Source organism: Dromiciops gliroides, chromosome 1 (genome assembly GCF_019393635.1).
Source record: "Dromiciops gliroides isolate mDroGli1 chromosome 1, mDroGli1.pri, whole genome shotgun sequence".
NCBI classification, from domain to species: Eukaryota; Metazoa; Chordata; class Mammalia; order Microbiotheria; family Microbiotheriidae; genus Dromiciops; species Dromiciops gliroides.
This window is the reverse complement of record NC_057861.1, coordinates 679,466,546-679,494,322: the sequence shown is the minus strand read 5'-3', so window position 1 is coordinate 679,494,322 and position 27,777 is coordinate 679,466,546. Positions and strand designations below refer to the sequence as shown.

The following is a 27,777-nucleotide window of genomic DNA, read 5'->3' as shown; positions in this document are numbered from 1 at the left end:
TCCTTTCTGCCACCACTGAACCCCTGTGTTTCTCTCTCACCAACCTTCTGTCTGTCTACTCCGTCAGTCTGCCCTTCGGCCTCTCTTTTCCCTGCTCCTAGTCCCTCTCATCTTTTGCGTCCTTGTAGCCCTGTCTCTAGTCCGATCCCCTGAGTCTAACTCCCAGATCTATATATACCGTTTCTTCTCTCCACTCAAATCTCGGGGCTTCCTGCGCCCACACACCAAGCTAATCTGCCAGTCAGGGCTGCGGCTGGGGCTGGGGGGTGATGCTCCAGCATCCCGTGCCTCGGCATAGGCTATCCAGGATCTTTCAGATAGCTCCGCTCAGATTGGAGGGAGCTGGGGGCTTCCCCCCCCCCAGCTGTCTGACCCAGCGTCTTGCACAGCCCACCGGGCTTTGGGGCTCAGCTGAAGAGGATGGGAAGGGGCACCAGCACCTCCCACACAGAAGAGACCCTGAGGGCCTAAGGCTTTCTAATCTCAGCCTAAAGGTAGGGTCCCCAAATCAAAAGAAATTTCCACATCACCCAATAAACTCCAATGGCTTCCTATTGCCTTCAAGATCAAATATGAAATGCTCTGTTTGGCATTCAAAGTCCTTCACTACCTAGTCCCCTCCTACTTATTCCTCAACATATATTCCTTGATGCAATCCTCCTGGCTGTTCCATGAACAAAACACTCCATCTCTTGGCTCCAGGAATTTTCTCTAGCGGTCCCCCATACCTGGAACGTTCTCCCTCCTCCACTCTGCCTTCTGATCCCCCTGTCTTCTTTTAAGTCCCAAATAAAATCCCATCTTTTACTGGAAGCCTTCCCCAACCTCTCTTAATTTTAGCATTTTCCCTCTGTTCATTTTATTTCCTATTTATCCTATATATAGTTTGCTTTGTATATTGTTTGTATATTGCTTCCCTCATTAGATTGTAAACTTCTTGAGGGCAGGAACTATCTTTTGCTTCCTTTTGTATCTCTAGCACTTAGCACCATACCTTGCATATAGTAGATGATTAATAAATGTTTATTGATTGATTGATTCTCTTCTCTCTCTCATCCCCCATGTTCAATCAATTGCCAGGTCTTTGTGATGTTGCCTGGACAACATCTCTCACATCTGCCTCCTTTCCACTCATGTGACCACCAATCCCCTGGGTTAGAACACAATGGTCTTCTCTTTGGTTTCCCTGCTCCCATTCTCTCTTCTCTATAATATAGCTTCCCACACAGCAATGCCTTGTTCTTGAATGTCATTTGGGAATGTTTGCTAGTTCCCTAGTAATATGTGATGATGCCCTGGATTCATGTAATAAGCTGGGAAATGGAAGCTGCAGCTAGATGATGAAGGGTTTTAAATAGTAAGTACAAGAATTTGTATAGAAACTGTTCAGAACAAGGAAGGACAATCTAAAATGGATAGGCTCTGTTGTTATGGGCAGCTAAGTGGTACAGTGGACAGAGCAATGGACTGGAGTCAGGAAACCTGAGTTCAAATCTGGCTTGACACATACTAGTTGTGTCATCCTAGACAGATTACTTAACCCTGTTTGCCTCAGTTTCTTCCTCTGTTAAAATGAATAAGGGGGGGGGCAGCTAGGTGGCGCAGTGGATAAAGCACTAGCCCTGGATTCAGGAGTATCTGAGTTCAAATCCTGCCTCAGACACTTGACACTTACTAGCTGTGTGACCCTGGGCAAGTCACTTAACCCCAATTGCCTTGCCAAAATTAAAAAAAAAATTTTAAGGAATAAGAAATGGCAAACCACTCCTGTGACCCCCAAATGAGGTCACGAAGAGTCAGACATGACTGAACAACAAGAAGTGTAGATGTTAAGTAATATGATATGCCCCCTCCTCAGTCCTTCTGGCCCTTTTCCCTCAGCATTCCTGAGCTCTTTCCCTGAGGCTTCTCTGTGCTCTTCTCCCCTTCCTTAGGATCGTTGATGGTGTGATATACCCAGCGGAGATGCAGGAGAAGGCAGCCGCCGAGGAGAGGTTCCTCTCAGCTGTGGCTGAGGGGCAGAGTGCTAGAATCATCAAGTAAGTGTCTGGGAAAGGGTTGGGCAGGGACAGCCATGGAACCAGGAAGCCCTGCCCAGCCGGCCTCCTGCCTGAGAGCACCCTTTGCCTTGCCTGTGTAGACTGTGGCCATGGACACATGACAACAACCTCTACATAACCAGCTCTGCCCAAGCTCCCCTTGCCCACCCCATCCTTCCCACTGGCACTAAGGGGCTAATCTCCCACTCAGGGCCACAGGGAGGAATCTGGAGCAGTTCCAGGTGTCTGTTGATGTGGCCCCAGCTTCCAATGCCACCTTTGAGTTGGTCTATGAGGAGCTGTTGAAGAGGCATCTGGGGAAATATGAGCTGATGCTGAAGGTCCAGCCCCAACAGCTGGTCAAACACCTGCAGGTAATAGGACTGAGCACTAAGTCACCTCCTCCAGGAAGCCTGCCCTGATGCATTCATTCTCTGTCCCCAGCAAAGAGAAGTCTGTGTCTCTTCCCCTCACCCCTTAGACTCAGGGGCTGCCAGGGCCTCTTCCTCTTCACCCTGGAGCCTCCCTGACCATGGAACCATCACCTTCTTTCAGTGCTCCAGGCTTCTTCTCATGCCTTATGTCCCTTCACCTCACAGATAGACATCCACATCTTTGAGCCTCAGGGCATCAGCTCCCTGGACACTGAGATCTCCTTTATGACCAAGGACCTGGCAGACGCCCTCACCACGACACAGAACAAGACCAAGGTCAGATGCTGAGACCTGGGGGAACAGTCTGAGTGGGCCCTTGCCTCTGCAGCACAGCCTTCAGCCCATCTGATTCCCTGAGGCCTTAAGCGTCCCAGACTTCTAAAAATGTCAGTTGGAGGAAGTTAATCACCCAAGTTCACACATGAGTCAGTAGCTGAGCTGGGGCTAGGGTCCAGGTCTCTTCATTGGAAGTCCAGTGCCCTTTCCATGACACTACCCTGTCTCTGGTCTCAGCCTCAAGGTAAGGAAGAGAGAGGACCCTCTGATCTCCCAGATCTAGTGATAAATCATTCTAGGAACAGGATGAAATGAGGCACAGGGCAGGAGAAGGAACTGGCTGGCCAGTGTGATTACCAAGTTTTCAGGCCCCTGTATGCATGAATAGGACAGGGAATTTAGCCATTCCATTGAGGGAATTCTGTAATTCTTGCCTGCGGGTGATTTAGACTGGGACAGAACAGAAGGGAATTACCCATGGTTCTACTGCATCCTTTGTCCCAGTCTAAACACCAAGAGGAACTGGTGAGTGAGGTCAGTCACAAGCAGCTTTGCTGGGTCACTGAGGTAGATAGAGTCCAATATATTCAAGCCCCCAAGGAAGAAGAGGAAGGGGAAATGGTTATCATCTCTTTGCCTAGCTCATGTTAGAGCAGCAAAGAACCTTTTCCTAGTAAGTAGTTCACACTCCAATTGTACCATCACTCCTTGATTAGGAATCACCTCCTCTCTCTGGCTGACCACTCCCCACAAACTCTGCCGCTCCATGGTTCCTCAGAGCTCTTCCCTGGCGTCTGTGCCCCATGGCTCCTCTCTTGGGCTTTCTTGTTTCCTATTGTTTCTACTTCCATTCACATAATCTCTCCTCCTCAAGGCTAGGGCTAGGGAAAGAACTTGGGAACCTGGGTGACCACTCTCCAGCAGGTAAGCCCTTCTTTCAGAAATCTCTTGGCTTTCTATGGGCAGAGCTAAAGATGGATCACTCCAGATCCCCCAATTCTTGTGCCAATGGCAGGGCCCAGAACCACCTCTGGCTTTTCCACTCACTTCTTAGCACCTGCTTCTCCTCCTCCAGGCTCACATAGTGTTCAAGCCCTCTCTGGCCCAGCAGCAGAAGGAGCCCGGGAAGTCGGACACGATTCTGGATGGTAACTTCATCGTCCATTATGATGTGGATCGAACCACCGCTGCAGGGGACATGCAGGTGAAGGCCACGGGGGCCTGGCAATGAGAATGCTGGGCCCTGGGGACCCTGTGGGAAGGGGCCAAGCCCTTTCTATCCTTTGACTTTAGCAACACTGTAGACCTTTGGGAAATCAATCCATCATCAATATTGTTGACTCCCCCTTGTGTGCCCAGCTCTGTGCTTAGCAGCATTGCAAGGCAGACAGGCTGTGCAGCCCAGTGCCCCACCCTGAGGGAAGTGGTCTGAGAGACACAGGATATCATTCTGTATTTATTATCTACCTGTCTTGTCCTCAATTTTTGTCTTCTGTGTAATGAAAGCTTGTACAACGAAATGCCTAAGGTCTCTTTCTGCTCTTACATTCTTGCATTCTCAGATTAATGGCCAAATTTGTGAATTACAGTTGAAAGGAAGTAGGAACCAGATGCTTTTTTTTTTCTTTTTTTTTTTAGTGAGGCAATTGGGGTTAAGTGACTTGCCCAGGGTCACACAGCTAGTAAGTGTTAAGTGTCTGAGGCTGGATTTGAACCCAGGTACTCCTGACTCCAGGGCCGGTGCTCTATCCACTGTGCCATCTAGCTGCCCCCAGGAACCAGATGCTTTTGCTCAGATTGATTGGTGGGCAGTGGGAGGGTGAGGGATCACTAGTTCTGTCCATAGTCTGTCTTGGTAAGACAGACTCAGGAACTCACTCTTGTTTTTCTTTCTCCCCACCTCCCCATAAAAGGGAGACCAACTCTTTGGTCTGCTGCTGATCTTCTGTGTTCTTTACGAATTTACGTCCTTTCCCATCTGGGGAGATAGTGTTTTCTGACCTCAGTTCTCCATTCTAGCACATCCATAGGACCTTATGTTCTAACTGCAGAGGGTACAGACAAGACAGTAAGAGCAATGGGTTTGTTGGATTTACTTTGTAGATGCTTATACATTTATGTGTGTATGTGCGTGCATGTGTTTATATATACATACATACATGGATATATATGTGGGTGTGGATGGATACATATACATATGTGTGTGTTGTCTCCCTTGATAGAATTCAATATCTTTGAGAGAATTAATTGGGTGTTTTTTTCTTTATATCCTGGGCACCTAGCATAGTAGACATAGTAGATGGTTCCACTATCAAGGATCAAGGCGCTGTCCAACACAAACATCAGCCTCCTCTGAACCACCTTCTATTCAATCTAATCAATTGAGAAGCATATACCAAGTATATACCAGGGGCAGCTAAGGGGCAAAGCAGATAGAGTACTGGGCTTGGAATCAGGAAATCTCATCTTCAAATCTGGCCTCAGATATTTACTAGCTGTGAAAATCAAAAACACAATTCTTACCCGCGAGAGACTAATATTCTAATAAGGATGATAACATCCAATATAACATTCATATGTATATAAGGTTATAACACATATAAAACATATTAAATTAAGCTAATATAAATTATAATATATTATAATATAATTTAAATATATTCAATTGTGAAATATAAAGGTTAATATATTTAAATATAGATAAATATATGTGATTATGCAAATATGTTGGATATACTGAAATATATGCAAGATATATTTAATTATGCAAATACATAAAATAAACACACATGAATATACTTAATGATTCAAATACATAAAATAAACACACATGAGTATACTTCATTATGCAAATATAATTTTAATACATTGAGGTGTAGATAATTTCATATTAGTTTGTGTAACATATTTGTATATCATATATCTGTGTATGATATGGTATATATAAGAAATATATGATATAATATAACTGTGTATATACAAGGTACATATAGGGTATATATACTATATGTAAATGGAAGTGACCTCAGAGGGAAGGTACAGAAGAGGAGACTGGGAGAAAGGCCTGCAGGAAGTAAGATTTGAGCTGAGTCTTGTGCATTACACAGCACATGTTTGTTGACTGAATGAGTAAAAGTAGGATGCAGTGGGAAAGAGCTCATGATGGGAATTCGGGAGACAGAGACCAAGTTTCTTGTCCCAGGTCTGGAACTAACACCTCCCATACCCAGCCTTTAGCCTCAAGAAATCCCTTGGTTTTTATTGGTCTGCAAAATATGCTCCATGTCTTTGTATAGGAAAGTCCTCTTCAATATTTAAAGGTCATAAACATGTGAGCTGTGGTCAGGGAAGGTCTTGCTCAGTGGTCAGGCCTTGAGATGGGCCTTGGAGCATGGTAGGTTTTGGTGAGGAGCCGGGAGGGTGTTCCTGCTCTGAGGTGAAGGAAAGGGCAGGTTACAAGGAGGCGATAGAACCAACTCACTAAGTTTAAGGGTTCTGTGCCTCAATGGATGAAGGGAGGGTGGAAGTAGGGGGAGGCCACTGCTTTTTTGCAAGAGTTGTAAGGAGAGGGTATGGGAAGGGCAGCTCTGACCCACAGCTATCTCCATGCTGCAGATCGAGAATGGATACTTCGTGCATCACTTTGCCCCGAGAGAGTTGCCCCTGTTGCCCAAGAACGTGGTCTTTGTAATTGACAGGAGTGGATCCATGACTGGCAAGAAGATTAAGAAGGTCAGGAGGTGTCCTGGAAGCACGTAGAGTTGGCAGGAGGGAAGAGTTGGGAATTGCTCTAGGCAGGAAAGGACCCAAGTTCATTCCAGGACATTCCCCTTCATTTCTCTCCTTCTCATGTACTCCTCTAATAGGGCAGCTAGGTGGCACAGTAGATAAAGCACTGGCCCTGGACTCAGGAGGACCTGAGTTCAAATCCAGCATCAAACTTGACACTTACTAGCTGTGTGATTGATCCTGGGCAAGTCACTTAACCCTCATTGCCCTGCAAGAAAGAAAGAAAGAAAGAAAGAAAGAAAGAAAGAAAGAAAGAAAGAAAGAAAGAAAGAAAGAAAGAAAGAAAGAAAGAAAGAAAGAAAGGAAGAAAGGAAGGAAGGAAGGAAGGAAGGAAGGAAGGAAGAAAGAAAGAAAGAAAGAAAGAAAGAAAGAAAGAAAGAAAGAAAGAAAGAAAGAAAGAAAGAAAGAAAGAAAGAAAGAAAGAAAGAAAGAAAGAAATCATGTACTATTCTATCAGCTCCTACTCCAGAGCATCCCTCTGACTCTGCCATGATGTATCAGGGAATGGGCCAGGTAGAAAGGGACGAATATCCTCCAACCTCCTATCCCTATTTCCTGAGCATTCTGCTCCCATCTCCACTCTTCCCCTGAGCATCCCTTCATTCTCCCTTCAGGCTGAATCTCCCTCTGTCTCCTTCCCCTTCCCCTTCATCATCTCCAATCTTACCTTTCTGTCCATGATTCTCCACCATCTTCCTGCCCATGAGTCTCTACCATCTCTACTATAGAGATGGTGTGGAGGCAGCTTCTAGCACAATGAATAGGAGTGGAGTCAAGAAGACCTAGGTTCAAATTCAGCCTCAGATATCTATTAGTTGTGTGACCCTGGGCAAGTCACTTAACTACTGTTTGCCTCAGTTTCCTTAACTATAAAATGATAGTAATAATAGTCACTCCCTTGTACAGTTGTTGTGAGGATCAAATGAGATAATATTTGTAAAATATTACACAGCTTAGCACAGTACCCTGCATATTATTAAGTGCTATATAAAATGCTTATTCCCTTCCCCTTCTCTGGACCCCCTCCGTACTCCTAAGGATTCCCTCTCTCTGTCTTCTCTGCCCTTGAGTCTCTCTCCAAATCCTCTTTCTGCCCCCTAAACTTCTTTCCTATATTTCGTCCCCCTGAACATGAAACTCCTCCTAGCTTCTTTCCTTGATCCCTGAACCTCTCTTCCACCAAGTTTCTTCCTTGCCCTCTCAGACCAGGGAGGCCCTAGTACAGATTCTGGATGATCTCAAACCAGAGGATCATTTCAACTTGGTTGCCTTCAATGCACAAGTGATGCAGTGGAAGCCAATGCTTCTTCAGGCCTCAAAAGAACATCTGGAATCAGCCAAGACATTTCTCTCTAATACCCAAGCCCTGGGTGGTAAGTGAGGGGCCAGGGCTTTAGGGGGTGGGCAGTGTGGCTGGCCTTAAGGATCCAAACATCACTTTTTAGACAACAGTTTCTGAAGAGTCTAGTAGGGGATAGAGAACTGATCAAAAACAGGGTCTAGTGGGTAGCTATTGAGAAGAACATTGGTATTTCCCAATTCCCAGTGGGCCCCTGACCCTGTATTCTAACCTTACCAAAAAGACAATCAATCAATAATTTGCTCTCCACCCCCAATACCCCCACACTTGAAACTTACTGACTCAAGCTGGGCTGGCCTGACCAATATGCATAGAATCTAGATGGGGATTTCAACTTCTCTGTTCATTGAGGCAGGCCTGTGTTTGGTGGTCCTGAAAAATTATGAAGCAATACTTCTCTAACTTGGCCTGGACCCTTGACCTCCCTCCCTTTCTGATCCCAGTCTCTGGTCTCCTTCCCTTTCTACTCTGCCCCCTAACCTAACTTGGGTTCTCTCTGTCCCGACAAGCCTCCATCCCTCCTCTTCCTCCTAGGCCTCCCACCCTCCACCTGTCTCACTTGGTACCAAAGCTGAGACAGGTGTGAGCAGATTTCTCTCCCCAGCAACCAACATCCATGATGCCATCCTTGTGGCTGTAAGAATGCTGGATAACAGCAACAGGAAGGAGCAACTGCCAGAAGGGAGTGTGTCTATGGTCATCCTGCTCACGGATGGGGATCCCACTGAGGGTGAGGTGGGGAGGACTTTTTCTGCTTGGCCACCAACTTCCTAGGGATGCCTAAAGGCTTTGTGTGTCCTGTGGGCTCTTGTCCTGGGGATCCTTTCCCAAGAGAGGAGGACAATAGTTTGGGGAAAACAGAGGAGGGGCAGACCCCGGATCTTCCCTCAGAAAAGGTCATCTGGAAAAGACAGAGGTGGAACAGACCTAGCCTCTGACATTGGGATTTTCCCAACCTGAGTGGGAATCGAGAGACTCATGGGAACAAAGTGAAGGCCTGGGATATGTGGTTCCATTGCTAAGCTCTTCAGGAGACCCCAAAAGGAAGCTATCAGTGTGGGCTTGAGTAGTCAGAGGTGGACTCGGGCAAGAGTATGTAGAGCTTGGAGTAGGTCTCTCTCAGAGGTATTTATGGGGAACCAGGAGGCCTAGGTTCTAGTCCAATCTCTGCCACTAATTGTCTACGTGACCTTGGATAAGTATTTTGCCCTTTGGGGGCTCCAGCTTTGCTGTATGATCCCTGGACTCCATAACAGGTTGGGGGTAGAGAGAGTACTGTGAAAATGTTCCCATCCAAATGGAGATTGGAGTGAGTGAGCTCTCAGGTCCCTCCCAGCTCTCACATCCTCCGATTCTATCCTCTTCTTTGATATTTAACTGTTGGAGGGAAAACTGATATTTCTTTCTACTAGCACAGTTCATGGCCTATAATAACACTCAAGAAATTCCCTACCTATCCCTGTCTCTCTCCCTCACTTTATCCATCCATCCATCTCTCTCTGTCTGTCTCTGTCCCTGTCTTTCTCTTTCCTCTGTCTCTTCCCTGGTCTGTGTTGCTGTAGGGGAAACAAAACTGCAGAAGATTCGGGAAAACGTAAAGGTAGTTGTGAATGGCCAATGCCACCTCTATTGCGTGGGCTTTGGCTTTGATGTCAACTATGCCTTCCTGGAGAAGCTGGCCCTGGACAATGGTGGGGTGGCCCGGCGCATCTATGAGGACTCAGATGCTGACCTGCAGCTCCAGGTGCCAACACTTCACCCCTGGGATCCCATGGGGAGACCTCCTGAGTGTAGATGCCCACTATACATAGGATAGAGGAATTAGAAGAGAAAAGAGGAACTCCCAGCACCTTGATTAGAATCTGCCATTCAATTCCAGTGTGGCTGTGGGCATATCTGTCCCCCCTCCATAGGGTTCACTTTGCCCTTATTTCCAATGAGAGAGTTGGATTCAAACTCTTAAGTACTTCAGGCCCCAGGTAGCTGTCCTGCCCTTTGTACCTCAGTCTGCCCTAACCCCTCTCATCTCCTCAAAGGACTTTTACCAGGAGGTGGCCAACCCTCTGCTGACCATGGTGAAGTTCCAGTACCCGGATAATGCTGTGGAGCTGCTCACACAGGACAACTTCAGGGTCTTCTTCAAGGGCTCTGAGCTAGTGGTGGCCGGGAAGCTCCAGCCCCAGGCCCCAGACTTGTTCTCAGCCCAAGTCAAGGGCCATTCGGTGAGTGAGGCCCAGAAATCCTTAGATGGGAGAGCCTGGCCTGAGAGACAGGAGACCTGTACAGTACAAAGACAGGATGAAGGAAGCAGGGCTAGGCAAACATTCCTGTGAATTCAGTTCAGGTCAGGTCAGTGAGCATCTATATAATGCCTTCTAGGGGCCAAGGACCATGCTAGACACTAAGGATACACACACACACACACACACACACACACACACACACGCAAAAAACCCCCAAAACCCAGTCCCTACCTTCAACAGGCTTACCTTCTACCAGGAGAAAACAGTACACAGATAAGTAAATGTATAATACGTATGAAGTAAATACAAAGTTAATTCTTGGTGGAGACATGTACAAAGTAACTATATAGATGTGGCTAGGAAAAGGGAAAACACTAAAAACTATGGAGAATCAAGAAACCTCTCCTAGAGTGGATGGAACTTAAGCTGACCCTTAAAGTGGACTAGAGATTCCAAAAGATAGAGACTGGGACAGAGATATAGGGGATGCAGGGGACAGCTTATGCAAAGGCATAGAGATGGGAGATGGAACGTTATGTATGGGGAACAGCAAGGAAAATGCTATATAGTAAGCAAAGTGAAATCAATCTAGAAAAAGCCAGATTGTGAAGAGCCCCAGATGTGTTAAAATTTAAAACAAGCAGGAAAAAAGAGAGTGCGTGTCATCTAAAACTGCATTTATAGAGATACCACATCCAGAATGAGGGAGGCCATAGTCTTGTTCTCCTCTGCTCTGCTCAGACCATATTTGGAATATTGTGTTCATTTTTTTTTTTTTGAGACTGGGTCTGGTGTGTGAGGCCATTGGGGTTAAGTGACTTGCCCAAGGTCACATAGCTAGTAAGTGTTAAGTATCTGAGGCTGGATTTGAACTCAGATCCTCCTGAATCCAGGGCTGGTGCTCTATCCACTGCACCACCTAGCTGCTTCCTGGCTCTCTATCTTGCTGAGGGTGGAAGTATGGTGACCACTCATGGGCCTGATCCCAGTACTGATCCAGGTAAAGGGTTTTTCTGAGTTGGGTCATTGACCCCTCCTTAGGCAGGCAGCCTGGTGGTGCTCCATTCCCTGAGGGCTCGCCATACTAGCGTTGGACTTAGTTGGACACCCGATTGGTTTTAGCTCTACTCAGAACGGTAGGACTCAGGTGATGCCCCAGCCTCCATCTCCTTAGCAGCAGGAACCACCAAGCATGTGTGCCACACCCAGAAGAAATATTGTGCTCAATCCAATTGAATTCAACAAAAATGTACCTATTGAAAGCAGCAAGGCGTTGTGTTTAGTTCTGGGTGCCGTATTTTAGGAAGAACTTTGATAAACTAGTATAGGTCTTGAGGAGGGCAAAAAGAATGATGAAAAACTATGACATTAAAGGAAATAGAGATCTTTAGCCTGGAAAAAAGAAAATGACAGATATCTTCCAATAGTCACATGACAGGAATGAGACTCACTTTACTTAAATGCAAAGGGTAGAATTAGGAGAATTGGGTGGAAGTTGAAGGGTGGTATATTTTGATATACTAGACAAAATAAGACATGTAAGACAAAATGTCCTCACAGTTAGAACTGTTCAAAAACATAGTGAGTTGTGTATAGAGGTAGTGAGTTTCCTGTCTCTCTCTACAGGTCTTCAAGCAGAGGTTAAATAACCACTTGCAAGACATATAAGACATGTTTAGATGAAGGTTGGACTCTAAGATGTCTGAGGTCTCTTTCAACTCTGAAATCCCCACAAATGAATATGTCAATGACCAGGAGAGGATGCTGGGGATCAAGTTAGGATTTGAGGGGGATGGGCCAAGGGCCCAACAACCTGATAGGCCACATTTTGACCAGCTCAGTGTGAATCAAGACTGGATGCAGGCCACTGGGTAAAACGAGCAGAGGCATGGATATCAATGTCATGAGCTGGAAAGATAGCACGTGCCTGAGAGAATTGGGCTTGAGGGGGAGTCACAATAACCCCTGGCCCTTTGATGTACCAAAGTCAGTGCCTTTTGTAGCCAATTGGCTAAGACTTTGGGGGTGTTGGGGTGGGGTGGAGGTGAGGAAAAGAACAAGCCAGAGATATAAAAAAAAACTTATAGAACCTTATTAAAAGGAAGGAGGAAAGAGCAAGAGCAAAGATTTATGAACTTGGTGGTGTTAAAGGACTTTTGAGGCATCAGAAATGCTCAAAACTTATTAGGGTTTGACAGAGTCAGGAGAAGTATACAGAAAGGCAAGGGTACTATGGAAAAGAAGAGAGAAAGAAGAAAGGACACCAGTGGTGTTTCTAATTGGCTTAATGTCTGAGGAAGCTGGTTTGTTTTGCAGAAAAAAGAAACCTAGTCTCGTTTGCTTTGTATTCTCAGCACTTAGCACAATGTCCTTAATAAATGTTAGATGGTTGACTATTACTCAACATGTGTGTGACCTTGGGGAGTTGTTTGACCTCATTTTCCTCAAGTGTAAAAAAAGGGAGTTGGAATAGAGAATCTTGACATTCTCTTCTCTCTCTCAATCCTGTGATCCCATGGAAGATAGACATGCACAGTGTTTTATATTTTATAACCTTTTATAATAAATCCAAATGAAATGAGATCAATCAGTCATTGGCATAGGCATGAGACATAACATGGAGTTGTGTAGTTTAGGCTCAGATGGATGCTGCCCAGGCCTTTGGGAAGTATCTTACATCCTGGAAAATAACTTGGCTTAAGTCCATGTCTCCCCTTCTATTCAGCACACCCAGAATTTCACCTTCCAAACAGAAGTGAATGTTGTGAACAAAGAGAAAATCTTCCAGGGCCCAAAGTACATTTCTCACAGCTTCATGGAGCGCCTATGGGCGTACTTGACCATCCAGCAGCTGCTGGAGAAAGCGTGAGTGATCCTTGTCTGTGTGATTTTGTAGAGTCTGTTTGTTCATCTGGGTAAGTATACCCATCTATGAATGCCTAAGAAGTAAGGAAAAACACTCTTCCCCCTGTAATCATACATCACTGAACTCTTCTTCATCCGACTATAGAGTTAGGCTTGTCACATACTGGACAAGTTGGGAAGGGGGTGATAGCTTTGTTGCTTAAATTTTGAACTGTAGGGGCAGCTAGATGATGCAGTGGATAAAGTACTGGCTCTGGATTCAGGAGGACCTGAGTTCAAATCCAGCCTCAGACACTTAACACTAGCTGTGTGACCTTGGGCAAGTCACTTAACCCTCATTGCCCCCCCCCCCCAAAAAGAAGTGAAATTAAATTTTGAACTGTAGAGAGAAGGGTGAGTCCATGGAGGGAAGATGGGAGGTAGAACTTTTTCAGCACTAATAGATCTGATTATCAGTGTTTCAGCCTCGGGTACTGAACAACTGAGTCTTCAGGCCAGGGCTCTGGACCTTTCCCTCAATTTCAGCTTTGTCACTCCACTCACGTGTATGGTAGTCAACCAGCCTAGGGGCCAGGGCCAGCCCCGGTTGGCTATGAAGCCTGTGGAAATAGGTGAGCAGTATATGGGCACTTCCTGGCTCTGGGGGCTAAGGCATCATGGTATGGTGGGAAGAGCACTTGAGTTGGAGTCAGGAAATCCTAGATTCATATCCTGCCTCAGATATTTACTAGCTATGTGATCACTTGAATTCTCTGTACCTCTTAGTGCTGTCATCTATAAAATCAGAGGGTTGGACTCGATGACCTCTAAGGTCCCTTCAGACTCTAAGTCTATGATGTCATGAGCCTAACACCTCTTCTGGAATTACTTTCCCAATTCCCACTTGTGCTGGTAGGCTGGATCTCCAAAAGGTGACTGACTATTCCTATCTTCAGGATTTTAGAGGAGTTGAGGTTTCTAATACTGTTGTTCACAAGCCCTTGTCTGGTGTGTTCCTCCAGATCAATCTACCAGCTGACATCAATCAGCTTTATCAAAAGGAATATTTACTGAGAAGATATAGCAACAAAAGCAGATATAAACCGGTCCTCTGTTGAATATTCTTCTCTTGCATACACAAGGATCCTGGGGATAGTGGGCTCCAATGTAACGAACGCATGGCCAAGGGGTGAAGGGAAGGGAAGGGAAGGGAAACCAAGAGAAATCCTTGAACTTCTCTTGGGGAGAAAGGCACAAAGCACATGGCTCTGAGGTACCAATCTACAAAATTATATATCTTTGCTAAATTGTGTCACCATATATTTTGAAGTATGGAAGAAATTTAATTTCTAGATTGGCTCATACACCGTCACCTAGACTTTTCCTCAGACTGTTTAGGACAAGGCACAACTAAAAGGACAATGCCTGAGATTCTCCAAGTGACTAGAGATATCCAGGATTTGGGATTGTAGAGTTTGTCAAAAGCGCCCAAGTTGATTTGCTGAAGACAATAAATGTTTACCTGGGTATGGAGTGTAAGAAGGTTGTTCCATACCCCACTTCAATTAATGTAATAATATCAGTGTAAAGACAGAGGAAGTTTTAAATGTATAAACACAATAGCTCATGACCTGTGAACTCTTTGTAAGGTGTCAGCCTCTTTGATTGGTCAAGAAGGGCATAGACAATTGTTTGACCAAATACCAGGCCTCTGGAGGCTTTAAATAGCTGGAAGAATTTCAATAGAAGTCAGCCCAATGGCAAAATAGCCTAGTAATAGAGAGCTTCAGGTTCTGTAGCTGAGGGTTACAGTTTGAGAGTTGGAAACAGGTCCATGAGAGGGAATGTTCTTACTGAAAAGAAAGAGTTTTTGTTACCTTCCCCGCCCCGCCCAACTCCCACACTGACTCCTTAGAGACTTGACTACAAGCAATGCTCCCAGCTAGGTGAAGAAAGAGTTACACCAAGATGTACTGAGAACAAATGCTTATAGAGAAAGAAAGCCACATGGGGGGAGGAAGCAGCTTCAAAGAGCATGGACCCGTTGAATCATAAAAGGATACTAGATACAAAGCCAAGAAAGGGCTTCTAATAACTGGGAGCTTACTTTTTTTTCATTTTTTGGTTTTTTTTGGTGGGGCAATGGGGGTTAAGTAACTTGCACAGGGTCACACAGCTAGTAAGTGTCAAGTGTCTGAATCTGGATTTGAACTCAGGTTCTACTGAGTCCAGGGCTGGTGTTTTATCCACTATGCCACCTAGCTGCCCCTGGAGCTTACATTTTGACACACATTTTCTCTACAGGTATGTCTCAGTATTGTGGTACTTTACATTAATGCCCACTCTCTCCACTGACCCTGTATATATTTGTGGGAGACTATACCCCAGGCTTTTGGATCAGGGGTGAGGGAGGGTTTGTACCAACTGCCCCTGTTATACCTGCTTCATAAATACCCTTTCTAAAATCAAATTAACTCTTATTGACGATCAATGCAGAGCCTACCTGTAGGGGCTCATGAACTAGAGAAATCCCAACCCATCAGTGTTAACTCTAGAACCCTCAAGGAAACAAGTGGTCATGCTCTTCATTTTCTTCAGGGAATCTAAGTTACTAATTCAGTATGAGTTTAGAGAGTGAGCTTAGAAGAGGTGCTAAACAGATTTTTTCAGTCCTCTATCCTTACTCCACACCCCTCTGAAGCCCTTACGTGGAATGCAGAGCATTTACACTTCCTTATTAATCAGTGCTCCTGCCCTATAGCCTACTATGTCCCACTGAGGACTTAGAATTTCCTTCCCTTTCTGGACAAAGGCAAACAAACTCTCTGATATATGATTGGGTTCTCTGTTACTCTGAGGGCTCGATCATTCTATTTCTTCTTATGGGAAACTTAATAGGGACTCTTGGGTCAAATAGGAGTTCTTGGCTAAGTGTTGACATCTGCTCCTTAGTTTCAGATCATGCAAAGCTGAAGACAGAAAAACCAATGAAATCAGGTAAAGTTTTAATTTCTGCTAATGGGGTCCCATACCTGTTCCTAACTCCAGGCCAAGAAGATAATCTCTAAATCTGGCCACAGCCTGACCTTGACCATAGAATAACCCCTAACCCCAGGCCTAGACTGAATTTTGTTGGTTGCAGCATAAAGCCCTCTACCCAAGAACAGACATTACTACATCTCTATCCACAAACCAAATGCTAAACCCAGCCTTGAATCAAACCATCACCCAAACACAGACTAAGACTTGACATGACCCGAGACTGACTCCTGACCTTGTCGACAAACCAATTCCCTATATTTAACATACACTCAGCCATGGCCACAGAAAGAACCTCAACGCTGAGCACAAATATACTCCCAACACCCACTGTACCGTGAGCACACACTAAGTTCTAAACCAAACATATACACTCTGCTATGATTTTGTCCCTTCACTGGACACTGACTTCAGCCTCTGCCCCTTCACCCTGACCAGGACCATCTGCAGAGGGCCCTGACCTTGGCCACAGGCTGAGACCTAATGTCAGTCACAGACTAACCCCAAAATGCACGTAAATTTCAGCTACTCACTGATCCTTAACCTCACTCCAATATGAGGCCTGATCCTGCTCCCTAACCAGTTACCAACTGGATCTCTCTACTATGACCTAGAAGTCCTAACATCAGCCCGGGACTAGGTCCTAACCTTAGACTTCCCTTGACTCCATCCCCCAGGCTGAGCTCCGATCCTGCTCTCTCACTTTGGTCACAGACTAATGCCCTACCATGCTCACACACTCCTGTCAATTAAGCTCCAAAGAAGAGTTTGACACCTTGTGTCAAAGCTCTGGATATCTGACAAGACATATGGATTCTTGGGAGCTAAGCAACCCACTGGATGGAGCTCTGGGCCTGGAGCCAAGAAAACTTAACTTTAAATCTTGCCTCAGATGCTTAATAGCTGGATGCCCTTAAACTTTGTTTGCCTCAGTTGTAAAATGAACATTATAATATCACCTACCTCATAAGGTTGTGAGGATCAAATGAAATTAATATAGGTACTATATGAATGTTTATTCCTTTCCCTTCCCTGAAATCCATAAAAATAAAATACCAAGGGGAAGCTAGGTGGCGCAGTAGATAAAGCACTGGCCCTGGAGTCAGAAGGACTTGAGTTCAAATCCAGCCTCAGACACTTGACACTAGCTATGTGACCCTGGGCAAGTCACTTAACCCTCATTGCCCTGGAAAAAAAATACCAAGATTAAAAAGTAAACCAATTATACCAAAACACAATTATAAGATTTTTAAAAATATATATATGTTTACAGACCCCAGGTTAAGAATCCTAGATTCAAAGCACCAGCCCTGGATTCAGGAGGACTTGAGTTCAAATCTGGCCTCAGACACTTGACACTTACTAGCTGTGTGACCCTGGGCAAGTTACTTAACCCTCATTGCCCTGCAAAAAAAAAAGTGTAAAAAAAAAAAAAAGAATCCTAGATTCAGACAGAACCATCTTGATTCTTAACTCTGGTACCAGATTGATCCCAGAATCCATCCCCAGATTGAGTACATCACCAGATACAGAGTGAGATCCCTACCCTGTGAACATTGTTGTTCAGTCGTTCAGTTGTGTCTGACTCTTTTTAAGTCCATGGAGTTTTCTTGGGAAAGATACTAGAGTGATTTGCCATTTCATTCTCCAGTGGGTCCCCATTTCATAGATAAAGAACTGGAGCAAATAGGGGTTAAGTGACTTACCTAAGGTCACCTAGCTAGTGTCTGAGGCTGAATTTGAACTCAGATCTTCCTGACTCCAGGTCCAGTGCTCTATCCACTGTGCCACCTAGCTGCCCTGAGAATTTACTGGGCCCTAATCTCCACCCTCCAATCTTGTCCCAGACTAAGCAGTGATTGTATTTCCAAATAGCATCATCAACAGTTTCAAAATTAGCTCTAAATCCATAGTTATCCCTAAACTTGGCCCAACATGATCTCCCAACATGATCTCTCTCCCCAGTCCCAAATTTTAACCTAACCCTACTATATACTACATAAGCCATGTTCCCATTCCCAGACTAAGTCCTGATCCCACCCATAGACTGTTTTCCTCTTCCCACTTCCAATACACATATACTCTGGTACTCATTGATCTCTAAACCTGGTCACAGATTGACTTTCCATATTGAACTCTGATTTAGCCACAGACTTAGTTGTACCCTCCATCTCAGACCCAACTCTGAGCCTAGACACAAATTAATTTCCTCTGCTGACCACACTGAGCCATAATCTCAGCTCTCTCCTGAGCAGGCATCAATGAAGCTCCATGCTGATCCCCTAAACCCATGCCCAGACTGAGTCCAAGCCTGGATACAGACCGACTCCTTGACCCTGAGTACACAAGGATTCCACACCCCACTGTACCTGAGCACTATCTCTGGCTAGCCCCAGAGTGCCCCATACCATTCTGCTCACAAGCATATGTAATCAGAATCAGAAGAAATCTTGGAGGTCCTTTCCTATGCAGAACTCAACCCTATGGCATAGCTTACTGGTGGTCAGCAAGCCTTCCTGTTGAATACTCCTGCCAGTGTGTGCTTACTACAGGTCACAAGGGGATCTGGTTGAGATTGTGACGAGGTCCTTGAGTAAAGCCTATACCTCCTGCTAAGGACCAAGCTTGGAATTCATATCATATTGGGAAGAACCCTGAACCTTTCTCTTCTTCCCTAGAGAGAATTGGATTGGGCTCCTCTCTTTCTAGAGCTTTTAAACCATCATCTCTGCAGGCAAACCTGGTCTGGTAGAAGCATGCAGATCATTTCTTCTATTTTACACATGAGAAAACTGAGAGTCAGGAAGGGGAAGTAATTCAGCCAAGGTCAGACAGTGAGTTAGTGGCAGAGAGGCAGACTTGACCAAGGTGGGTGAAGTACTAATAGTTAGGATTAGAAAGATCCCAGGTTTTCTGACTCTTAGTCATCTCCCTGCAGGCAGAATGAAATTTCGAAGAAGGAAGATCATTTCCCAGGAGCCAACTGAACTAAGTAAGACACCACCTGACTTGCATGAGGCCATCTGGTGGGATGAGGGTGAGGATGAGGTCTTTATGGTTTGTAGAGAGAGGTTGGGAGAATCCACTCTGGAGCAAATGACCCATCTCTAGAAGGCCAGATTCCTAATGTTAGAAGTTCCTTCTGCTTCCTTTCTCCCACACTCTGGGGAAGAGGACCTAGGGCAGGTTCCTCCTTTCTCAGGAGAGACTTTGCCTCTTGCCCATATGATAATCCTCTTCCCCCAACACCCCACATCCTTCCAGTAAAGTGTAGTAGAAAAAAGCATTAGGTTTATAGACAAAGGACAAATCTTGGCTCTGGCATTTATTAAAGCAGCAGCCCCCTCTGGGGTCTCCTCCCACATTAAGCACCTGAACTTATGGGTCAGAGTCTGACTTTGATTACTATTCTTATGGTTCTATGGAGTTTATATAATATCATAGCTCTTAAGCCCCCATTGGTGTGTCCCTCCCCATGATCAATCAATCAATCAGTCAGCTGGACTCCATTAAGGTTTAGAAAAGGGATTTACTGAGAAAGTTAAAGAGAAGAGTTGGTGCAAAACATTCCTTCCTAATCAGGGGCATACTCTCCTCATGTACACACAAGATCCCTGGGGAGAATGACCTTGAACTTAAGAACAAATAAAGTGAGGCACACATGCAGAGAACACATGTGGCAAAGGGGTGCCTCATAACTCTTAGTTATTGGATATCTCCCTCTCCCTCATGAGCTTCCCTATAGGTGTAGCTCTCTGCTGTCCCCTGAGGGACAGGGTCTATCTAGAATCCAAAGTGAGTATACTCTCTGTCACGAGGGGTCACCATCCTAGAAACTGCTTCCCTATCAGGTGTCCATTTTGTGTGTGTGTGTGTGTGTGTCCATTTGTGTCCATGTTCGTCCTTGGTGTGTCCTTTGGACATATTGTCTGCTACTGGTCCAATCTGATACCATAATCCATGGAGGAGGGGAGTGGTGTGTAACACTCCCTCGGGCTCATTTCCTCCAATACCTTGCTGATCTCTGGCACAGGTATAAATGTGTGCTTCCACAAGAGGCTCCTGATCCTGGAGTCCTCTGTGACCTGATTGCTTCACTGCTGGGCTATATAATATATAATGTATAATATAATATGCATGTGAGTGCTTATTATCCCTTCTTCTTTCTCTAGAGTCCCGGTTGGCTCCTTTAGAAGATGTCTTACCAGGTAGAGCGCCTGAGAGGGACAAAACTTGTGCCTTATGATTGGGATTGGTGATGGGAGATAGAATTATTCCTGGGCAATCCAGGAAGGAGGCATGTCTGCTTCCTCTAGGTGTCCTTTATCCTGGAGTCCTCTATTATTTGTTTGTTTCACTGGGGGACTGGTCCACTGTTAAAATCCTTCCAGACTTTTAAAGACCCCAGAAACACAATTGACTTGCTTTACTAGTCAATCATGGTTTTCTTCCTTTGGATGCAAAGAGGCTCATATTTTATATTGGAGACAAACTTTTCAGCCTCTTTTGTTCCTGTCCCACCCCACACTGCCCTTGGCCTGAATGGAGACAGGATTCTGACCACAATGAATTGCATGGTTGGACAGAAAGAAGGCTAGTCACAGAATCATAAAATCTGATTCAAAATCTGGCTCTGGCATGTGGCTTTTGGCAAATCCTTTAACCCCTCTGAGGCTCAGTTTCCTCATCTGTAAAGTAGGGATAATAATGTGTTCTACCTATCTCACAGAGGAGCAAAGTGGCATAGCAAATAGAGAGGTGGTCTAGAAGCTCCAAAGACCTGCATTATAGTCCCATCTCTAATACATATAGTCTGTATGATCCTGGGAAAGCATCTTAACCTCTCACTGCTCTGGGTGATTCTCTAAGACTAAATTGCAGAGGTGCAATTGGTGGAGGGAGTTTCCTTGCCTGGAAGTTCTCTATACCAATAACGTCATAGCTCTAGTCCCTATCTTCCTACCTCACAAGTTTGTTGTGGCCAGTGTTTTGCATACTTAATATACACTAATCCAAGTTGTTTTCATCATTATTTCTGTTCTAGGGACCTCTAAGCCACTGTCAGTGGGGACTCCAATGCCTCCTTCCCCTGTTCCTCTGGAAGAATCTTTGAAGTCAATGGAAAGGGCCCCTCACTTCATTTTGCCATTGATTACACACAAAAAAAACAAAGAGATTTTATGTGTGGATGTCAAAGGATCACCCTTTAGACCACTGAGTCTGATCTCTGATCCAGTACTAGGTAACTATCCCCACCCCAAAACACACACACACACACACACACACACACACACACACACACACACACCGCTGTACTTTTTGGTTTTTTTACCAAATCCTTCCCCACTGAATTGGTGATGGGCATAATCTCTCATCTCATTGAAAAAATCTTGTGATATTTTTTTTGTTCCCTGTGGTTGAGTCCTCTTTTCCCTAGACAGTTAGCTCCCCAAGTATAGGACTTGAAGTCTGCTTCTTCTCCGTCTCTATCAGACTGGGAGCTTCCGGGGGGGCAAGACCTAGAATCGTTCCTTCTGTCTCTCCCAGACTAGAAGCTCCCACAGGTGAGGGCTAGGGTCTATTTTCCCCCGTCTCTCCCATAACATGGTTTAACAGAGGCCTGAGAATGCCAAATCATTCAGGATCTTCTGAATGAAGAAACCACTGCACACTTCAATTAGGGAACCTCTTGTCTACTGGGGGAAAGAAGACATACATGCAGGAAAAATGAAAAGATTCTATTTTAGGAATGTAGACTGAGCCTGTCAGAAGTGAGGAAGTGCAGAGTTAAAAGGACTAGTCAAGGTTGGGAGGAGTTAATCCCACCAGGATCTAATCAATCATTAAACAAAGATCTTATTAAAGACTAACTATATACCATGGACAGTGCCAGGTGCTGGAGATACACATATAGAAGTGATCTTACAGTGGAACTCGGAGAGATAGTTTGTTTAACAAAAAAGATACAAAGTGATTAGGGAGATAAGGTACTATCAGCTGTGGGGATCAAGAAAGCTAAGGTGAGACTTGAAGGAACTTGGGATTCTGAGAGACTGGTGGCGAGGGAAGGCATCACAAGCATGGGAAAGAGCCAATGCGAAGGCAAGAAAACAGAATACATACTGCTGAGTATATAACAGCCAAAAGGTCAGTTTAGCTGGACCATAGTAGTGATGAAGGAGAATACAATGAGGTTGAAAAGAAGATTGCAGTCATGTTATGAAGGGCTTTAAATACCCAATGGGGGAATCTATATTTGATCCCAGAGGCAATCGGGAGCCATTGGAGTTTATTGCATAGGCAGTGATAAGGTCAGATTTGTACTTTGGGAAAATTAGATTGGTAACTGTGTATAATATGTGTAAAGCATAATATATAGTATTATATATAATAGTAACATGTCTATGGTGCATTAAGGTGTTCAAAGTGCTTTCCATATGTTAATTCAATTGATCAAGACAAGGTTGGGTTAGGTGCTATTATTGGCCCCATTTTATAGATGAGGGAATTGAGAAATGAGTGGTTAAGTGACTGGTCACACAATAGTCAATGTCTGAGTTCAGATTTGAACATGGGTCTTCTGGGCTCCATGTTCTGTGTTCTAACCATTGCTCCACATAGATATATGAAGGTTAGATTGTAAAAGGGAAAAAGACTTGAGCCAAAAGGACCAATTAGACTGTTGTGAAGTCCAAGCAGAGGTGATTAGGGTCTGAATCAGATAGAATGAATTCATGAAGAAAGTCTTGCTAGAGGGGGGCTAATTGAGAAGACTGGACTTCCCAAATGAGGTGACTCGTTGCTGCCCTAGGTCCTGCTCTTAACCTCTCTGATCCCATGGGTTTCTAGGAATTGAGGTGACTGGCCATTATAAGGACTTTTTGGATACATTTTCCTGGCTCCAGGTGAGCTACAGGACTCTTGAAGTACAGGTGTATGTGACCCAGGACAGCATCATAATGATTCGTGGCAGTGGTCAACATAGAAAAAGCACCTCTTATCAGTGGCAGAAGACATTCTTCTTCGGGTTTCCTGGGTAAGCCTTGCTGGCCGCTAGCCTAGTGCTCTGGAGCCCTTGATTGGGTCTCTTTTCTCTTCCTGCTCCCATCTCAACTGATGCCTCTTGCTCTAGAGAGGAACATGATTAGCCTCCACTGCTAGAATATCTGTGAGGGAAGCACCACAGAATTATAGATTTAGAACTAGAAGGGATTTTAGAGATCATCCAGTTTAACCCCCTTTTTTAAAAAGAAGGCAGAAAAGTGAAGGGGCTTACCCAAGGTAACACAGAGAGTTAGCAGCAGAGCTGGGGACTAGAATCCAGTGGTGGAGGAGGGAGGGGATGGAGAACAGAACTGTTAAGTCCTGATTAAATCATGGCTCATGTCAAATAGCACTGGGAGGGTAAGTGATGAGTTTTCTGGATCCAGTTTAGAATTTAAAAGTTTGCCTAGCCATTTATTTTTCTACTTAAGTAACTCTTTAGTACCAAGGCTTCTTGTATCTCCTGTTACAGAACTTTTTAAGTTCACCAAGGGTTTTCATTACATCATGAGCTAGGTGGTTCATGCATGATCATCCCCATTTTGTAGATGGGGAAACTGATGCTCAGAGAGGTTGTAATTTGCTCAAAGTGATGCAATTTGTGCATGTCAATAAAGATTCAAACTCAGATTGCCTGACTCAAAGTCTAGCGATTTGTTTCCTGCACATATACTTCCCAAACTCAGGATAAATCAGGGCTGGGGAATGGGGAACAGGGGGCAAGGAGGGGAGAGGCTAGAGCTAGAAGTACCTATTAGAAGTAGTATTAGTAAAGCCTGGGGCTAGTGGTGTCTGGGTTTGGGGGGAAAGCTGGAAGATTAGAGTGAATAGGTAGCAATGTTAGTCTAGCGGGATCATCTAGGTCCCCATGCACAAGATCTGGAGACCCATGTGGTAATTTTGGATGTTGGCTGAGTCTTTTGTGAGGCTTTTTATCACACAAAATCTATTTATCTTATACCAGAGAGGCAGGAAACTCTATTCTGACTACTGGTCGCTAGACTTTGAATTGTGCCCTTGAGTCTTCTATCTACCCTACTCATGGTTTGGTTTTTTCCACAGGTTGAAGTTGGCCTTGGATAATCGTGTCTTGAGGCTCACTGCCCCAGGAAAAGTCACCATCTGTATGGTGTCCTTGAGTCATTTCACCCCTGGACTCCATCTCTTTCTGCAGAATCCAGTTCATTTTTCTGGGAAAGTCAGTGGGATCCTTGGTATGACCTGGACCCTATCCACAGATCCTCACGGGTCCTTGAACAACTATGTCTGTAATCAGCCTCCTCATCTCATCTTCACTCACCTCCCGACTATGTACTTTTGTGACCATTCCCCTTCTGAATGTCCCCCACTAGGAACATCTGCTCTAGACACTCTCCACCCCTCATAGTATTCCTTACCCCTATGATGAATCATCACCCTCTATTCAGCCTACCACCATTCTTCCATGTCTTTCTTTACAATCCTTCATTGTCACTACTCCCCCACACCAATCACCCCCTTTTCTGTCCCTGTGTCTACTCCCTCACTGCCCATGCTGACAGCCCACCACTGTGAATACTTCCTTGCCCACCCCCCCATCTCCTCAGATTTGCTAGCTAAGTTGCTGGGTTTCTCAGTCTAGCTTGGACCCTGTTTGTAACCTCTCATGCCTCCCTGACTACTTGGCCCAATTTTCCCACCTCTCTCTCTCTCTCTCTCTCTCTCTCTCTCTCTCTCTCTCTCTCTCTCTCTCTCTCTCTCTCTCTCACACACACACACACACACACACACACACACACACACACACACACACACACCTTCCCATCCCCTTTTATTAACATTGCCTTTTCCTGTACATTTCTCTTGTGATGTTCTTCATTGTCCAGCCTTCCCCCTCTGCTTTCTGACCACCTTCCATTTTCCATTTGCCCTTATGGGCAGGCACTTGAGCTTACTACTTGAGCTGCTTCATTCTTGGCACTAAAGATTGAATTATTTTTCTTCCTTTTTGTATGTTGGTTCCTTCCTCTCTGTTTTTTTCTGTCTCTCCTTCCACTTCCTTCTATGTCTCTCCTTCCTTTCTGTCTCATTCTTTTTCTCTTTGTCCTTCTCTGCTTCTAGTTTTCTTTCTATTTCTTACTCTTTCTGTCTCTGTTTCTGTGCCCCTGCCTCTCCATTTTTTTTTCATTCCTATATCTGTTTCTATTTTTTAATCTCTTTGGCTATTCCTATTATTCCCTCTTTCTCTTTTTCTGCTTTCCTCTGTGTTCCCAGATCTGTTTTTATTTTTCTATCTGCCTATTTCTCTGTCTTCATCTGTTTCCTTACCTCTTTATCTGACACATTCTCTGACTGCTCTCCCCAGGTCAGTTTTACCAGCATTTGTACTGCAGTTCCTTGGAAGATAACAAGATGGAGCTGACAGCAATGGGAAAGACATATACAATTACCAGGTAAGCATTGGTTAGCCCAGTGAAGATGCCCTGATTTTATTCCATCTGTTTATTGCTCCTTCTCTCACCATCTAGAAGGCTACATTTAGGCATTTTAGGCCTAAGCATAGAACCAGCACACAAAGGCATGATGGCAGTGGTATAATTAGTTCCTAATAATCCAAGCCAACAAAGGGCCCATTGAGACAGACCACAGATAGATAATCCAAATCCACATATAACCCAACCCCATACAAGATCCAAACACACAAGTAATCTAAATCTAAGAAAAAGTAATCTAAATCTGCAGATAACCCTCCAAATTATCTAAGACTTACAAATGATCTAAAATCCACAGGAAAAAATGGAAAATAAACAAATCACTGAACACCACAATTCATTTAAATCATTTGTAATAGAAAAGGTGAACTACAGAGACCATTGGAAAGAAAAAAAGAAAGGAAAAAGAGAAAAAGAGCACAAATCACTTTAAAATATGATATTTTTTGAACATTACCTATAATTTCAAAACACAGATAGATCATTAGATAAAACTATCAGGAAGTTGGTTGCGAGTTTTCTGATAAACTCTGTTAATGTGTGTACTTGTATGCGTCACAGGAAGTACATGTTGGATTACCAAGATGGAGAAGGAAGCACTTCAATGCCAACATTGCTGTGCTGGTCCCTAGAACAATCCTTATAAGATGGAAGAACTTCATAGACAATGAATAACATGTATTTCTGATTACACATGTATACCTATATCAGATTGCTTGCCGTCTTGGGAGGGAGTAGGAGGGGGAGGGAAAAAATTGGAACTCAAAAATCTTATAAAAATGAATGTTGACAACTATCTTTACATGTAATTGGAAAAATAAAATATTATTTACAAAAACAAAAACAAAACCATGTATTTCCCTCATTCTCTCCCAGACCAGCTACTTGGGGTCAGACTGAGAGATGCTATAAAGCGGAGGCCATAGGTCAGCATTGTTTTGTGTGATACCTCTCATTTTCTGGGGAAAAGTGGGTGAATGAATCCCACAATGAAGGGTGGAGTCAGGCTTAGGGGGAAAAGGTTCACCTGCCTCAGGAACTTATCCTGAGCCAATTTGGATTAATAGAATCTTAGAACCTTCAAAATCCCAGAATCTTAGAGCTGAAGGGAACTTCAGAGATCATTCAAACTGGCCTGCCACTGAGGAGGAAATTCCTCTGTAGTATCCTTGACAAGTGGTCATCAATCATTGGGTTTTGAAGGCCTCTAGTGGCAGGAAGCTCATTATTTATTGGGACATCTCATTCCATATCTAGGCAGATCGAATTAAGAACTTTCTCCTTATAGTGAACTAAAATATACTTCTCTGCAACAAATTGCTCCTTCTTAAGAACAAGCATATAAATAAGTAAATAGATGAACGAATAAACAAATGAATGAATGAGCAAATAAATAAATAAATTGTTGGCTGAAAAAAAAAAATAAATGAGTGGATGAGTAAATAAATAAATAAATAAATAACGAAATTGCTTCTTCTTTCTAGGAACAAATAAAATTAATTTAATTCCTCTTCCACATGATGGACCTTCAAAATCAGGGTGTGCCAAAAGTTTTTGTGCAGTTTTGATCTTTCGTGACTTAAAACTTAAAGCTTAAGTTTTAATGGCTTAAAAACAAAGACTTTTGGGACACTGTATTTGAGGATGGATGTAATGCCTCCCCAAAAAGTGCTTTCTTCAGGCTAACTAGCCCCAGCACCTTCCACTCATCCTATTATAACATGACGTTCTTTCGCACAATTGTGGTTGCCCTTCTCTGGATAAATTCTCCCTTGTCAATGTCATTCCAAAAATGTGATGCCCAGAACTGAGCATAATACTCCAAATGGAGTTTGACCAGGCCAGGGTATGGTGAGACTGTACCTTCCTGCAACCTAAAATCATATTAGGGTTTTTTGGGGTGAAGAGAGAAGGAAGGGCTGGCTGCCCAACCATGCCACACTGTCAGCTCATATTAGACTTGCAGTCAATATTTACATATTGGTTTTTGTTGTTGTTGTTGTTGTTGGGGTTTTTTTGTGCAGGGCAAAGGGGGTTAAGTGACTTGCCCAGGGTCACACAGCTAATAAGCGTCAAGTGTCTGAGGTTGCATTTGAACTCAGGTCCTCCTGACTCCAGGGCCAGTACTCTATCCACTGCACCACCTAGCTGCCCCCAAAACACTTTCAAGCAAAGCCTCGAAGACAAAAAGAACTTGCCCACAAGATCAACTAGAATTTCTAGAACAAATGATTCAAG

General features: G+C 44.3%; 1 protein-coding gene across 3 annotated transcripts in view; it reads left to right on the top strand.

The window, feature by feature from the left end:
• The window catches only part of LOC122742532 (inter-alpha-trypsin inhibitor heavy chain H4-like), a 38,581-nt gene extending 12,343 nt beyond the window's left edge, over positions 1-26,238 (top strand). For 2 of the 3 annotated variants that reach the window (XM_043986833.1, XM_043986847.1), the window contains 19 exons: positions 1,935-2,039; positions 2,251-2,413; positions 2,639-2,749; positions 3,825-3,953; positions 6,365-6,481; positions 7,743-7,911; positions 8,503-8,628; positions 9,461-9,642; positions 9,935-10,120; positions 12,867-13,006; positions 13,463-13,617; positions 15,938-15,982; positions 18,963-19,016; positions 20,197-20,232; positions 21,069-21,266; positions 22,874-23,060; positions 24,131-24,282; positions 25,413-25,500; positions 26,101-26,238. In XM_043986833.1, the coding sequence (XP_043842768.1) occupies positions 1,935-2,039; positions 2,251-2,413; positions 2,639-2,749; positions 3,825-3,953; positions 6,365-6,481; positions 7,743-7,911; positions 8,503-8,628; positions 9,461-9,642; positions 9,935-10,120; positions 12,867-13,006; positions 13,463-13,617; positions 15,938-15,982; positions 18,963-19,016; positions 20,197-20,232; positions 21,069-21,266; positions 22,874-23,060; positions 24,131-24,282; positions 25,413-25,500; positions 26,101-26,185 (2,428 nt within the window). In that variant the 3' untranslated portion in view covers positions 26,186-26,238. Of the gene's footprint in view, positions 1-1,934; positions 2,040-2,250; positions 2,414-2,638; positions 2,750-3,824; positions 3,954-6,364; positions 6,482-7,742; positions 7,912-8,502; positions 8,634-9,460; positions 9,643-9,934; positions 10,121-12,866; positions 13,007-13,462; positions 13,618-15,937; positions 15,983-18,962; positions 19,017-20,196; positions 20,233-21,068; positions 21,267-22,873; positions 23,061-24,130; positions 24,283-25,412; positions 25,501-26,100 lie in introns of all 3 variants that reach the window. The other variant, XM_043986839.1, reaches the window with a different exon arrangement.
• The last annotated feature ends 1,539 nt before the right edge of the window (positions 26,239-27,777 follow it).